Genomic DNA, 15941 nt, shown 5'->3' on the forward strand with positions numbered 1-15941 from the left:
TGTTCCAATATGCAGTCTACCGTGGTGAATATACTATGTTAACTTGAAAAGAATGAGCATGTTGGGCTGCGGCTCTGGCTCAGCGGCAGAGTGCTTGCCTTGGTGAGGCCCTAGGTTCCAACCTCAGCACCACATATAAACGAATAAATAAACAAAGGTCCATCAACAACTAAAAAATATTTAAAAAAAACAGTCACTAATATGCCATTATGTAATAATGTGAGTATGTAACAGTTGTGATTCTGCAATCAGTATTTGGGGTAAAAATGGGAGTTCAAAACCCAATTGAGTCTAATGTATGAAAGATGATATATCATGAGCTCTGTAATGTTTTGAACAATCAATAAAAAAAAAGAATGGGCATGCTAAAATAATTGGGAATATGTTCTAGAATGTCAGGTCAGTCTTGTTAATTGTGTTATTCAAGTATTCTGTATCTTAACCAATTTTCTATTTTTCTACTAATTACTGAGAAAATGTGTTTCTTAGTTTCATTAATATTTGCTTTATGTATTTCAAAGCCCTGTTGTTAGGTATAAACACATTAAGTTTTGCTGATGAGAAAAATTGATTAGTTTAGCATTATGAAATGTCTGTGACAGAGTTCTAAGTTGACCCACAAAATGTCCTGCCCCTCTAGTGGACATGACCTGAATAATCTCCAGGACTCTAAAACGATGGATTTTAATATCAGGATGAGATTATGTTAGAAAGGCACTATGGAGCTTAAGAGGGGGAGAATTATTGGTGGGTCTGATCTAATCACTTGAAGGTAGCACATCACAGAAGGAGTCAACAATTTGAAGCATGAGAAGGATTCAGTGTCCTGTCACTGGCTTGCATTTGGAGGGGACCACATGTCAAGAATGGCAGGACTGAGAGCACTGGCAGCCAGCAAAGAAATAGGGAACTCAGTCATAAAGCCATAAGGAATCGAATTATTCCAACAACGAGAGTATGCTTCCAGATAAAGATCAACTTGGCTGATTTCAGTCTTGTAATAACCTGAGTAGAAAATCCAGCCATGTGCAGAACTCTGAATTCACGCATGGGAAACAACTAAGCTTGTAGTAATTTATTATGGAGCAATAGAAAACAGCTACAATTCTTCTTTATCTCTGGCAGTACTCCTCATTTGGAAGTCTCCTTTTTCTGATATTGTGTAGTCACCTTAGATTTTTTTATGATTAGCATTTGCATGTTATATTTCTTTTCATCTTTTTATTTTAGTCTATATATCAAGTGTGATCCTTGTAGCAATCATATATTTGAGTCTTGTCATGCACTCTGATAATTTATACTCGATAATTGAATTTATTTATTTATTTATTTATCATTGTTCCTTCTATAGCCCTATCCTTACATATAAAATACGGCTCTTACGATTATATAAATAGCTAAATTTTTATCTCTTTAAAACTAAATATACAGGCTGGGGTTGTGACTCAGTGGTAAAATGCTTGCCTAGCATGTGTGGGACACTGGGTTTGATCTCCAGCACCGCATTTATTTTTTTTTATTTTTTTTTTTTTTTGAGAGAGGAGAGAGAGAGAGAGAGAGAGAGAGAGAGAGAGAGAGAATTTTTTTTAATATTTATTTTTTAGTTCTCGGCGGACACAACATCTTTGTTGGAATGTGGTGCTGAGGATCGAACCCGGGTCGCACGCATGCCAGGCGAGCGCGCTACCGCTTGAGCCACATCCCCAGCCCCCCAGCACCGCATTTAAAAAAAAAAAAAAACTAAGTAAACAAAATAAAGGTATCACAAAAAAAAAAAAACTAGATACATAAATGGATATAATTCATGTACTCACACCAAAAAAAGTTCATTAATCAACCAGAACTTTATAAATCATGGGTATCCAAACTAAAAACTAACAACTGGAAAGATGAGTGATTTTCAATCAATTTAACTTTTCTCAATTTCACAAAACTATGTCTGCCTCATAGTGATGTCATATGTCAAATTTAAGTTTTATTTTAAATTCTTTAGAAGCTATCATTTGTATACATTTCATTTGTAGTCATCTTGTTTATAAATTAAGAAACAAATTTATTTATAAATTTTTTCTAAATACAAATATGTAGTTGTTATAAATAAACACATAAATATTATAGATTAGAGTATACTCAGCCCCAAAGAAGAATGAATTTATGGCATTTGCCGGTAAATGGATGGAACTGGAGACTATTGTGCTAAGTGAAATAAGCCAGTCCCAAAAAGTCAAAGTATTTCTTTGATATGCAGAAGCTAATCCAAAATAAAGTGGGGGGAATTAATAAAATAGAAGAATAGAAGAAAGACTAGTTAAGTAGACAAAGGAGAATTAAAGTAAGGGAGGAGAAATGGTATAAAGACAGTAGAATGAATCTAACCTAATATTCCTCTGTGTGTGTGTGTGTGTGTGTACATATGTACATATATGTGTGTGTATGTGTGTGTGTATACATATATATACATATAACATATATATGTATATACACATATATATGTGTGTGTATATATATATAAATATACCACAGTGAATGTCACCATTATATACATCCACAAGACACTAATCAAAGGGGGAAAATACTATAATAGCAAACAATCACTAAAGTACACGGATGGGAATGGGGGTGAGAGAAAGATGGGGAAGGAGAAGCACTGAGGCGTGAATTAGAACAAATTATATTCCATGCTTTTATAATTACGTCAAAATAAAGTCTACTGTTATGTACCACTAAAAACCAACAGGAATACTGAAAAAAAATAAAATAAATCATAATTTTTTTTTTAAAGAGAGAGTGAGAGAGGGGGAGAGAGAGAGAATTTTTTTTTAATATTTATTTTTTAGTTATCGGCAGACACAACATCTTTGTTTTTTTGTATGTGGTGCTGAGGATCGAACCCGGGCTGCACGCATGCCAGGCGAGCACGCTACCGCTTGAGCCACATCCCCAGCCCAAATCATAATTATTTTTATAAATTTATTATAAATATATAATTGATAAAAATAACCATAAATATTATACATTATGTTTAAAATATAAAATATGTAACATAAATATATAAATTATAAATATATTATCTTATAAATATATCTATGTTGATATATTAATATAAAATATTGTACTGTTCATATTTATAATATGTACATATATTAATACATGTACATATAATAATGTTTATATATAAATATAAATATCATAAATGTTTCCTATTCTAAAATCTTATGCTGTAATTTTTTAAAATAATTTTTTAGTTGTCAATGGACCTTTACTTATATGCAGTACTGAGAATTGAACCCAGTGCTTTATACATGCTAGGCAAGTGCTCTACCACTGAGCAATAACCCCATCCCTTATGCTGTAGTTTTTAAAGGAAAAAAGGCAAAAAAATCTATTATAACAAGTAATTGATTTTTTATTGATTTTATTACATAAATGCCAATTATCTGATACCAACTACTGCTATGCCTGTCATCATCATAAATTATATTAGTAATTAATCATGAATATCAAAGTAACCCAAATTAGAACTGAATATCCTAAAATAAAATAATTTATTATCATTAAAAAAAATCTAACATGGAACTCTGTATAAAATAATGTGATGTGCTGAATAAAGCAATGGACTTCCATGTCCCAACCACACTCCAAAAATAACCACAGAGTAATATATTATATGTTATGCTGTAGAATGGAATCTTCTCCTATAGGTCCACCAGACTGAAAAAAAAAAAAGAATCTATGCAATAAAATAGTAAAGGCAAATGTTAATAGAACTCTATAGAGTATATGCCAGAAAATAATAAGGTTCCATGACTTTAAAAGGGGGAAGGGTGATCTACTAGTCCATATTAACAACAGTAACATTGGAAACCAAAATGCAGGACTATGCTTCCTGAAATAGATTGTCATATTTAAGAATGTATTGCCAGAACTAGCAAAGAACATGAACACTTTCCAAAAGTATTCTCTTCTATCCCTATTACATATAAATCTGAACCTTCTAAAGTTGAATATAAAAAGATATGCTAAACTATTGACTACAGAATACTACAAAGTTTTATTGCCATTTAAACAAAGAAGCCATAACAGTTAAATGAGCTCAAGAAATAGGTTTCAGTATCATCACAAGGTGCCAGCTGTAAAGAGTTATGGCTAATTGAATATGGAACTCCTGCTTAATCAGATAACTGCTCTGCTATTTCCAAATGAAATGCCATTTCCATACCGTCTGAAAATGGCCTGTTTTATTGGTAACCAGAGAAAACAATATAAACTGTAAATAACATTAAGTGCTCTGTTTACCCATTCCAGGCACTGAAGTAGCAGGGGATCCAAGACGTCTCGGTAACACATTTGATGATAGGGCTGGAGTAGCAGTTCTTTCTGGTGGTCCACCAGGGGCTGAAGTGTCCTTTGGTGGTCCAGGAGATACCGGAATTTGTGGAGGAGGGCCCTGATTAGAGGTTGCTGGTGTTGGAGAAAGGTTTCTTTGTACTGCAGTTCGCTGACGAATCTCTGAGAAGTGTAAGTATATACTAGATTGAATATTCAACATACCATATTTGCCAACACCACAAATGACACTTATTAAAATTCTATGACACCAAAAGGTATTCTAGGATCAAAACTACTTGTAATGAGAAATCCATTCTGAACCTACAACTGGACATATTTACACAACAAACCTTGATATATCTACTCATCATCACCTAATTATGTCATGTTTGTTTACAGTAAATCTTCCTAACTATAATAAAAGAAAGTTTATCAAAATTAGTGGAAATTCCAAATAGCAGACTTGTTTGTTAAGATTCAAAAATAAGAATAATCTTAAGAAATAAGTGACTGCATATATTATGGAATTATGAAAATAAGTAGTCACAGAAATGGTTTTTTAAAAAAGTATTCTTTAGGTACCATGCCTATTCTAATTTATACATTCCTAACTTTTTGCCAATATTTTAATATATGAAAAGTTGTATTCCATATGAAGTTTCATCATAAATAAATCTTAACTTTTAATTGTAAAAATTATAAGATTCTCTGTACAGGTCGGCAAATGTGCCAAATCCAGGCTGCCGCCTGCTTTTGTAGTTTTATTGGAACACGGTTCCACTCTCTTGTTTACATACTGTCTACAACTGCTTTCAAAGAGTTGAGTAGTTACAAAAGAGACCATATGATTCTCAAAGCCATTTACTACGTGGTCTTTTACAGAAAATATTTCATGACTCAATAACATAAAACTAAATTCTAACATTCCCCATTCCATCTAATATCTTACTTGAATGTCAGCAGTAAGATCTCAAAAAGCCCTTTATAACTTTTAAATGCTATGTATCACATTAAATTTTTACAAATTCTGAATTAGTGGGCCGAAACTAAAAAAGTTATGTTTTAATTGGCATGAAGAATAAACATGTATACTTCAAGAAGATAAACACTTTAGAGTTGGATTCAGATAATTAAAGACTTTTATGAAAGGTTCCCTGAAAGTATAGTTCCGGTGTCAGCTTTAAGTCCACATCAAACTAGTCTATTAACTAGTTAAGGACCTTAATAGTTAAGGTTTGGTTGAAATCTAGCTCTAGCTACATGACCTCAGATGGATTGCTTTGATAAACCTATTTCTTTATAAAATTATGATAAGATTCTTAACCCACAAAATTATTTTGAGGATTAAATAAGATAATGTCCATTCACTAATAGCTGACATTTACTGAATAGTGTTTTCACAACTAGGAATTTTCCTTTTCTTTTTAGTTTTTTGCAGAGCTGGGGATTCAACCCTGGGCCTGGCCCGTACAAAACTAGCACTATACCTCCAGCCCTTACTAAGTTATTTTCAAATTATTTCAGTGATAATTAGTAGAACCAACAAATTTTCTATTGGTGCATAATTCAGTTTCTAATCAAGCCATTTGCAGTTGCACATTAAGAAAGCCATTAAATGTGCACAAGTTACTGAAATCATATTAATATTTAATAATTTAAATTGTTAATTAAGAAATAAGCCATCAAATACTATAAATAATTTTTAGCTAATTTTCAGGTAAAGCATACCTCAAAAACAGACATTTTTATTTAGACAAATAAAAATTCAGCATATAATCAGACTATACTGAAAGTAGCTGTTATCCTTTCACTTCTTTTTTTTTTAAAAAAAGAAAAAGAGAGAGAATTTTTTAATATTTATTTTTTAGTTTTTCGGCGGACACAACATCTTGGTTTGTATGTGATGCTGAGGATCGAACCCGGACAGCATGCATGCCAGGCGAGCGCGCTACCGCTTGAGCCACATCCCCAGCCCTCTTTTCACTTCTTGAATAAAGACTTAAGACTTTGCTCTGAATGAGCATTTACTCTGTGAAAATTAGCACGGACACTCTTTTAATATCAATTGTATGCTACTAAAAGGTAAGGTCTATAACTAATTAAAAAATAACATCATATCTAGTGATCCATAAAAGAGACTTAGCTTAATGTTTCTAAATCTAAATTTAGGCAAAGAGAAAAAAAATGTTATAGAAGAATCATGAAAGGGAAAATAGTTTTATCATTTTCAAAGAAAAAGCAGGTAACAAAGGTTTACAATTATCAATAGTTTTAAATAGCTAGAAATACAGTGCCAAATCTATACTTGGCAAAATATTATGAAACAATCTTAGCTATTCTTAGAATAGCTAAGATTTATCTACTTTTAGCTACTTGTCATTCACAAATGTTTTTATATTAAAAACAAAAGTTCCTAACAAAGCAGGCATATTGTTTATATTCAGTATTTCCTACATTCAAATGTAAAATACAATCCTCCAAAAGAAAATTATCAAGCAATCTACATCACTGGGGCAAAATATCATAAGATATATTCTATAAGGTTAATTCTTTACTAGAGAATGTCTGAACATTCTCAATGATCAATCAACAATTCAATAAAAATCATATTTGCTAAGTATGAGGACATGTCTACAATGGCTTTAAATAAATATTAAGCAAAAAAAATAAAAATGAGATTTTAAAAATCTACGTTATATTAAAAAAAGAAAGACAACAAAGTTTAAAATTATGATAAATAGCATAGTTATGGAAAGCAAACTTGTTCAAACTTTCTTCATTTTAGCTCTACTCTGTTGTAGTTCTTGAGCATGCAGGCTTTTCCAAATTAATGACATCTCTCAGTTTAGTTTTCTCATAATGAGAATACTTACCTCTTATGATTGTTGCAATAAGAAAATCAACACATAAGAGCTTAGATAGAGCACACAAAAAGTACTTAATAAGTAGTACTATTAATATTAGTAGTGCAAATCTAAAGGTTCCAGAGATTACAATAGATCAAAAGCTAAGCAATCTAAAATTTCTAAAGCAATTATTTAAAAATACATATAGCCAGGCACACTGGCACACACCTGCAATCTTGGCTATTCAGAAGGTTGAGGCAGGAGGATTGCAAGTTGGAGGCCAAGCTCAGCAAACTTAGCAAGACTGTCTCAAAATAAAGGGCTGGGGATGTACCTCAGTGGTAGTGTGCCCCTAGGCTCTATCCCCAGTACCACAAAAAAATAAAATAAAAATCTATATAGAGACATTAATTTAGACACTAAATGTTTTCCAAGTTATTTGTGACCTTGTTAAAAGTGTAAAATAATGACTTATTTAAAATTGAAGTGCAAATAACTCTAGTTTGCTATTAAATAATTCTTGAGATGAATGTTAGACAGTATAATTATTCCTTTTTTTTTTTTTTTAATGCTGATCTAGGCATCTGCAACAGTGACTTCAATATCAATTCCTGGCTCAACACTTATAGAAATAATCTGCTTAATAATTTCAGAAGGAGCAAATCAATGAGTCACTTGTGGATTCTCACCTGGAAACAATCTCACAAAGCATTTTTCTTGTAGTAAGTTTCATCAAAGTCCTGTTAGGCATCTAGGTGATATCCTGACTTCTCCTTCCACGCACCACTTTCCAAATCTGAAACTGCCATCAAGTCCTGTCAATCTACTCCTGAGTTATCTCTTAACTCATTTTCCCCAGTCAATTAGATTGCTGTAATTTTAGTGCAGGCCTTTTTCTCTTGTCTATATTAAATGATATCCTAACTTGCATCCATGTCTCAGCTTTGTTCTCTCTTCAATCCATTCTCCATGCTATCAAGAAAAAGTGTTCTTAATCTAAAACTCAAAGCCTGGAGCTGGATGTGCAGTTCAGTGGCAAAGCACTTGCTTAGCATGTGCCAATTTTTATCCCTAGAACCAACAACAAAAATAAATAAAAATAAATTAAAGTCTCCAGTGGCTTTCCATGCTGCATATAAATAAAGTCTCACCACATAATATTGTACACACAGTCTTTTTTTGATCACTTCTTCACATGAACCCTACCTCCCTTTTTCAAGGACCAGGATCTATTTGCAGTTCCTCAAGGTACTGAGTTGTTTTTCTGTCATTGCCCATGAAGTGATACCTTTACCTAAAGAGTATTTTCCCAACCCTGTTCTCATAGAAAATTATAGTGATTTATTGCCTACCTTCTACCTTAGTATAGTCCTTAGAACACTAAGACTATTTATTTACTTATATATGCTATTTATTTATTTGTTTATTTATTTATTTATTTATTTATTTATACCCCTTTTAACCAAAAACTAATAGGCAGGAACTGCATTTTATAGCAGCTGCAAAGTAACTGACAGAGTATGGAATTTTTAAAAGTCTATGAAATGAATCTACTTTTCTCCTGCTTTTCAGTTTTAAATTTCTAACTGCATGTTACCCTACATACATGGTATGAAAAGCAGCATAATGGTCTCCCAAAGACATCTACACCCTTATCCCCAGAACTTGTAAATATGCTGTTACATTCAAGAGGAATTAACATTGCAAATGAAATTGAAACTGTGAATTAGCTGAATCTGCGTTGCCTGCTGCATTGAGAATCTCATCCTAACTTCATTTTAAAAGGCTAATTTCAAGCAGATAATCTGCTAATATTACGGAACAGTGACCTGTAATCACAGCTATTCAGAAGGTTGAAGCAGGGAGTTAGAAGCCAACCTCAATAATTAGGAAAGACCCTGTCTCAAAATAAAATCCTGGGAATATAGTTTAGTGGTAAAGTATTTGCCTGTCATGCTCAAGGCCCTGATTTAACCACCAGTAGCAACAAAAAAAAAAAAAAAAAAAAGAGAGAGAGAAAGAAGGAAAGAAAATTTGCTAATACATGCCACTTGCAAGACTTTAGTTGAGTTTACCTTTTTGTTGTTGATCTGTATTTCAAAAAAAGAATAACATATTTTTGCTTTATAGTTCCTCATCTCAATGTTTCCTTTTTTTATCACAACATTATACTTCTAGTCTGGGTTGTCTTCTTAGCTATCAACTTTAAACAACCTGTACCTTTCAGTTCATCAAGGTTCTATTCACAACATTTAAACAAACTTTGGAAATGCTAAAAAAATCTTTTCTTTTTATTTCCTTCAACTCAACACATTAAGCAACCACTATGACTAAAACACTATGATAAGCACTGAAAAGGAATACAGAGTTGCACATAGAGACAGTAAGCAAAGACAAAGTCACTAAAAACTTTAATACAAGGTAAATGTCAAAAAAGGGAGCCAACAAAATACTATAGAGAATCCAAGAAGAGGAAGATTAAACCCAACGATGAGACAAAGAAAGCATTCATGGTGATAATGTCACTTGAGACAAAAACTGAAAAATGTGAATAGAAATGCCTTTATCACAGAATGGCAATTATCAAGAATACAAGCAATAATAAATGTTGGTGGGAATGTGGGGGGAAAGGTACACTCATACATTGCTGGTGGGACTGTAAATTGGTGCAACCATTATGGAAAGAAGTATGGAGATTCCTGAGAAAACTTGGAATGGAACCACCACTTGACCCAGCTATGACACTCCTCGCTTTATACCAAAAGACTTAAAATCAGCACACTACAGTGACATAGCCACATCAATATTTATAGTAGTTCAACTCACAACAGCTAAACTATGAAACCAACCTAGATGCCCTTCAACAGATGAATGGATAAATAAAATGTGGTATAGATACATAATGGAATACTACTCAACCTTTAAGAAGAATGAAATTATGGCATTTGCTAGTATATGAATGGAATTGGAGAATATCATGCTAAGTGAAAAAAGCCAATCCCCAAAAGGCCAAATGTTTTCTCTGATGTGTGGATGCTAATCCACTATAAGGAGGAGTCTAGGGAAGAACAGAAATACTTTGGATTAGGCAAAAGGGAGTGAAGGGAGGGGAGGAAGTATGGGAATAGGAAGGATAGTAGAATGGAAAGGACATTAATATCCTATGTGCACATATTACTGACTACACGACCCGTGTGATCTTACATCATGGACAACCAGAAGAATGAGAAGTTATGTCAAAATGCATTCTATTGTTATGTATAACTAATTAGAACAAATTTTTTTAAAGAATTTTTTTAAAAAATAAATATCTTTGTTATTTGTATTAAGATGCATGTGGCAGTTTTTAAATAAGACTCCAAAACCTGCTTTGTCTCCCAACAAATTGGGATGAAGAGTATCTATGTGCCTTTCCCTTCAATCTGTGCTCTGGAACTGCTTGACTAAGAAAATAAAACTGCCAATTTCCAGAATTACTTAATGTCTATTGAGCTGCTCAATCTGAGAATCTGGCTACTATGTGAAGAAGCCCAAGTGATCCCACAGAGAGGTACATGTGGAGGAACAACATCTAGCACCAACTTTCCAGCCATGTGAATAAAGCATCAGGATGATAAATTTTCCAATAAAATAGCCTCAACTTACCAAGATGAGCTGCCTCCACCCAACCCTAAACAAACTGCAAATTTATGAGTAAAATAAATGAACAAAGTTTTAAGACATTATGTTTTGGGATAGTTTGTTACACAACAGATAAGTATAATAGTATAAACTTGAATTTATTTTATGATAAAGTGTTTTCCAGAATCTCTTTTTAAACATAAACCCCAGAAAAACAGCAAGATATTAAGCATCCTTCCACTTGCCATAAAGAACAAAAAAGTTTTATGATTTTTACTAACTTTCCACATATGCTATAGAATAGGGGTGAGTAAACTCTTAAAACCTATTTATATAAGAAGTTGTAATCCATTTGCCAAAACCATTAGATTTTTCTGCAATACTACAGTTTAGATACAACTGTGACAGAATACAACTGACTTTTGCTAATTTAATTTAGTAAAGGTGCAAGTTATACATAAAGAGAAGGGTATGACTTCCTTTAAAAAAAAACAAGATGGTCTGTTAAGTATTCATTTTTAGCTTGTGATGGCATCCTCTAATAATCTGAGCATCCTCCTATTTTATTCACTCCTCTGTTTATAATTTAGTCCTAGAACCTTGGGCACCTATAATAACTATTCACCTCTTAAATTTAAGCATCCCACTCTCAAATCAAACTTGTCTTTTCAGCTTACTTTCTATAACCCCCAAAGGATCTGTTTTCATTAGTTATTCATTATGAAGGGGTCAACAAACTTATTATAAAAAGGCCTAAGGATGAAGATTTTAAGCTTTCCAGACCACACAAGATCTAACTATTGCATATTCTTCTTTACTATTTTTAAGAATGTTTAAAAATGTAAAACCCATTTTAAGCTGAAGAGCCATTTTTTAAAAACCCACAACTTTGGCCCACATTTGCAAGATATAGTTTTCTGGTTTTTATAAACAGCTTTTTATTGTCCATCATCCCCCCTCATGTCCTTATTTCCCTCATGATTTTCTCAAATTCCATAATCCACTGTTAAAATCACTCCCTTGCATGTAACTTCACCTCCCTGCCCTGCCCCTTTATCACTTTGCCTAATTCATTAGTCAAAATCTCAACCCTGGTTAAAATCAACCATCTGCCTACTCCATTCCTGCACCCATAAAGGTGAACATAAAAAAAACACAGTCATGCTTTAAATTCATGACCACTGATTTTAAGCAGTTTTTAGGGCACTCTGGCACTCTACATCTCTCAATTATTCTCTCACTGTCCTAGAGAATTATTTCATACAGTTTCTTCAAGCTCCCAACTATATCTCCCCCAACTTTATTTACCTTCACTAAGGAATCAGATACACTCAGAAAACAATTCCCTCCACCTAACTATATCTGTTCATGTTCTCAGTCTGCCCTTATTACTCAAGAAGAACTGCCACACTCTTATCAAAAGCTAACTTGTATATTTGTAAACTATATCACACCTTCTTTCACCTTCTCATGAACAGCTCTCAATAAACTGTCCCCATTCCCTCTTATGTCATCTTTTATTTCATGTGCTCTGGGCCATTCCTAGTAGCACATAAATATGGTATTATTTCTTTCACACAGTATGCTTACCCATGCACACAAAATGCTTCCCCCTCCAGTCATCCATTTCTTCATTCCCTTTCACTCAAAAGATTCATCTCTTTCATTGTCTTGAACTCTTCTACTCCCATCCTTTCTAATCAGGTTCTTGCTCCTATCATTACACTAAAACTGTTTATTCTAAAGTCACCAAGGACCTCTACATTACCAAAAGTGTTGATTTTGGAAGTATTTTGAGCAGAGGACTGACATCATCCGATATTATGTCTTAAAGGAAGCTTAATGTTTGAGAAGAAGCTCCAAAGAGAGCAAAGATGGAGTCAGTAATAGAAAGCACCAAAGATAGCTTGGACCATGGTTAGTAACATTGAAGGTATTTTCTTTTAAAAAATTAAATTTTCTTACTTTAAAACTTAATATAATCCCCCTAACCAGTTTAAAGTAGATTAATACATCAGATTTTATATATATGTGGAAAGTCGAGCTCAAAATATTTCCTGAGGGGCTGGGGTTGTGGTTCAGTGGTAGAGCACATGCCTTGCGTGTAGAGCTCTGGGTTTGATCTTCAGGGCCACATAAAGATAAATAAAGGTACCTTTTCCCCCAAATCATCGCCAACACTTATTGTTGTTTGTATGCATAATAGCTGCCATTCTGATTGGAGTAGGATTGCAAATTGGTGCATCCAATATGGAAAGCAGTATGGAGATTTCTTGGAAAATTGGTAATGGAACCACCATTTGACCCAGCTATCCCTCTCATGGGTCTATACCCAAAGGACTTAAAAACAGCATACTGCAGGGACACAGCCACATCAATGTTTACAGCAGCACAATTCACAATAGCTAAACTGTGGAGCCAACCTAGATGCCCTTCATTAGATGAATGGATAAAAAAAAATTGGCATATATACACAATGGAATATTACTCAGCAATAAAAGAGAATAAAATCATGGCATTTGCAGGTAAATGGATGGAGTTAGAGAAGATAATGCTAAGTGAAGTTAGCCAATCCCAAAAAACCAAATGCCGAATGTTTTCTTTGATATAAGGAGGCTGATTTATAGTGAGATAGGGAGAGGGAGCATGGGAGGAATAGATGAACTCTAGATAAGGAAGAGGGGTAGGAGGGTAAGGGAGGGGCATAGGGTTATTAATGATGGTGGAATGTGATGATCATTATTATCCAAAATATAGGTATGAAGACACGAATTGGTGTGAATATACTGTGTATACAACCAGAGATATGAAAAATTGCACTCTATATGCATAATAAGAATTGTAATGCATTCCCCTGTCATATAAATAATAAATAAATAAATGTTATACCAAAAAAACATGATAAAAACAATAAAACTTAGGTATAATTCTTTAAAAGTAGAATGGAATTGTGATAAAACTTATAATTTTTTTATTGTTTTTTTTTTTAAAGTGGTGCTGACGATCAAACCCAGTGCTCACACATGTGAGGCCAGCACTTTACCACTGAGCCACAACACAGCCCCATAATTTAGAATTATTTAAAAGCTAAGAAAAAATTAAAAACAGTAATTTATTACTATAACCCTGGAAGAGTGAGGCACACTAGAATAATACACCGCAGAAGATATATTTTTTAAAAGAAAATAACAATAGATTATAACCTTCTTACGATCAAGAAACATGTTATATTCATCATTATATTCCCCTGGGTTTCTGAACATGAGTTATGCAAATTTTTTAATAAATGATTCATTCATATTATAACTAAGTATTAATTCTCCCTAAAATAATATCTGAAAGCAAACAGTACCAAAGGAATCCAAACCAGTGAGACCAACAATGATTTCCCATAATTATAATGTGACATCAGAAGAAAAACACATATTTGGGTTTCAAAAGTTTCTAAGGAAAGGTGAGTTTAGATTCTTGAAGTAACTTGTGTGCCTAAATACTAATAAATACTTAAGGATGTTAGTAAAGGAAATCACTTTTAAAAAAAGTATCAACAATAATTTTTTGCAAATATCACATTTCTAAAATACATTCATCAAGGTTACTTTTATTTATTCATACTGTATCTGACTACATATTGTGAAATCAAAATGTTAATTAAAATATTAATCAAAATGTTCATTATCTCACAGTTATCTTTTCCCCTATATGAAATGAGAACACTTTTAAGATATGCTGTTTGCAAATTCCAAGTATACAATACAGTATTGCTAATTACAGTCACAGTGTTGTACACTAAAGCCCTAGATATTATATTCACCTATACAATGAAATTTTCTACCCTTTAATCCTTTATCCCCCATCTCTTTCCCACTCTGGGAAATACCTCTTCTGTTCTCTACTTCCAGGAATTCAATCAAAAAATATTTTTGAAAAATTAAGACTAGATATAGAAAAATTCTTTAGAAGTTATGGAAATCTGGTCTGTAGGCCAAAAATCTTTTTTGATGGTTTCTTGAAAGAAGTATAAATTGTAGAAAAATTTAAACTATAAAAATAGGAATTTCACTGCAAGCATATCCACATAATTTGTTTTAATTATAACATAAACTTTTTTTCAAAAGAGACTCTAAAAGAAAACAGGCTAATATTTCTATAAAACGAAATCCTACTAATGGAAGATAGAAGGTGAAGGTAGAATTCTTTCTACATATCCATGTCAATTCGAAAACCTAAAACTAAGACTTATTTAATAACCATGGATTTTGTGGATTTTATTAGGGGATTTACTTTTCAAAGTTCTACATGCTTTATAACATTACAAATGAGCACAATTCTAAAGAATTGTAATTAATTACTATAAGAATGGCAGTTAAATTTTTAAAGTAATATACCCTCACATTGCAACAAAAGCCTTACAAATTCTACTTCTATATTCTTAAGAACAAGAAAAACCAACAAACTCAAAAATACCTTTTCACATACCAGTCCTAGAAATATTTTATGTAGCCACTTAAAATTACTTCTAAAATATTATAAAACATTTACTAGGGTAATAGTGATGACTAATACCATGGTACTAAAACCTCAAAAAGGAAGAGCTGCATTGTGAGGAATTTTTCTATTTTATTTTTCCCATTTCTAATTTTTTTTTTTACTGTATAAAAGTGCCATTTTAGAAGAAATTCCAAATTTGACAAAATATTCATTATATTCTTCAAAAATAAATAATAGTGCTGGGGGTGTAGATCAGTGGTGGAAGATTTGCCAACAATGTGCCAGGTCCTGGGTTCACTCCCCAGTACCACAAAAATAAATAAATTAATCAATCAATTAATTAAAGAATTAAAATGTTAAGTTTTTCATAACACATTTCAAGAGATTATTATCTGAAGGAGAAATCTTATAAAATATTAGTGAAATTAATTACTCATTAAATTTCAAAAGGTTAAAATCAATTATATATTTTAACCTCAACAGATATTCAAAATCTTAACTGACCAATATAGTCCCACAAAAATCAAACTGAATTACAATGATTGCCATCTACCTAAGTTACATCTCAAATTACCAAGTATAAATTAACATAAAAGCATTCTACATGAGTTTTTACACACCACCAACACACTTATGAACTCACTTGGGTAAATA

General features: G+C 32.5%; 1 protein-coding gene across 5 annotated transcripts in view; it reads right to left on the reverse strand.

Annotated features, from left to right (window-relative positions):
* The window catches only part of LNPK (lunapark, ER junction formation factor), a 78360-nt gene that overhangs the window by 26587 nt on the left and 35832 nt on the right, over positions 1-15941 (reverse strand). For all 5 annotated transcript variants that reach the window (XM_081261921.1, XM_081261919.1, XM_081261920.1 and 2 more), the window contains one exon: positions 4297-4509. In XM_081261921.1, the coding sequence (XP_081118047.1) occupies positions 4297-4509 (213 nt within the window). The remainder of the gene's footprint in view (positions 1-4296; positions 4510-15941) is intronic.

The sequence above is a fragment of the Spermophilus citellus genome (assembly GCF_964194105.1).
Source record: "Spermophilus citellus genome assembly, chromosome: 11".
In the NCBI taxonomy this organism is placed as follows: domain Eukaryota; kingdom Metazoa; phylum Chordata; class Mammalia; order Rodentia; family Sciuridae; genus Spermophilus; species Spermophilus citellus.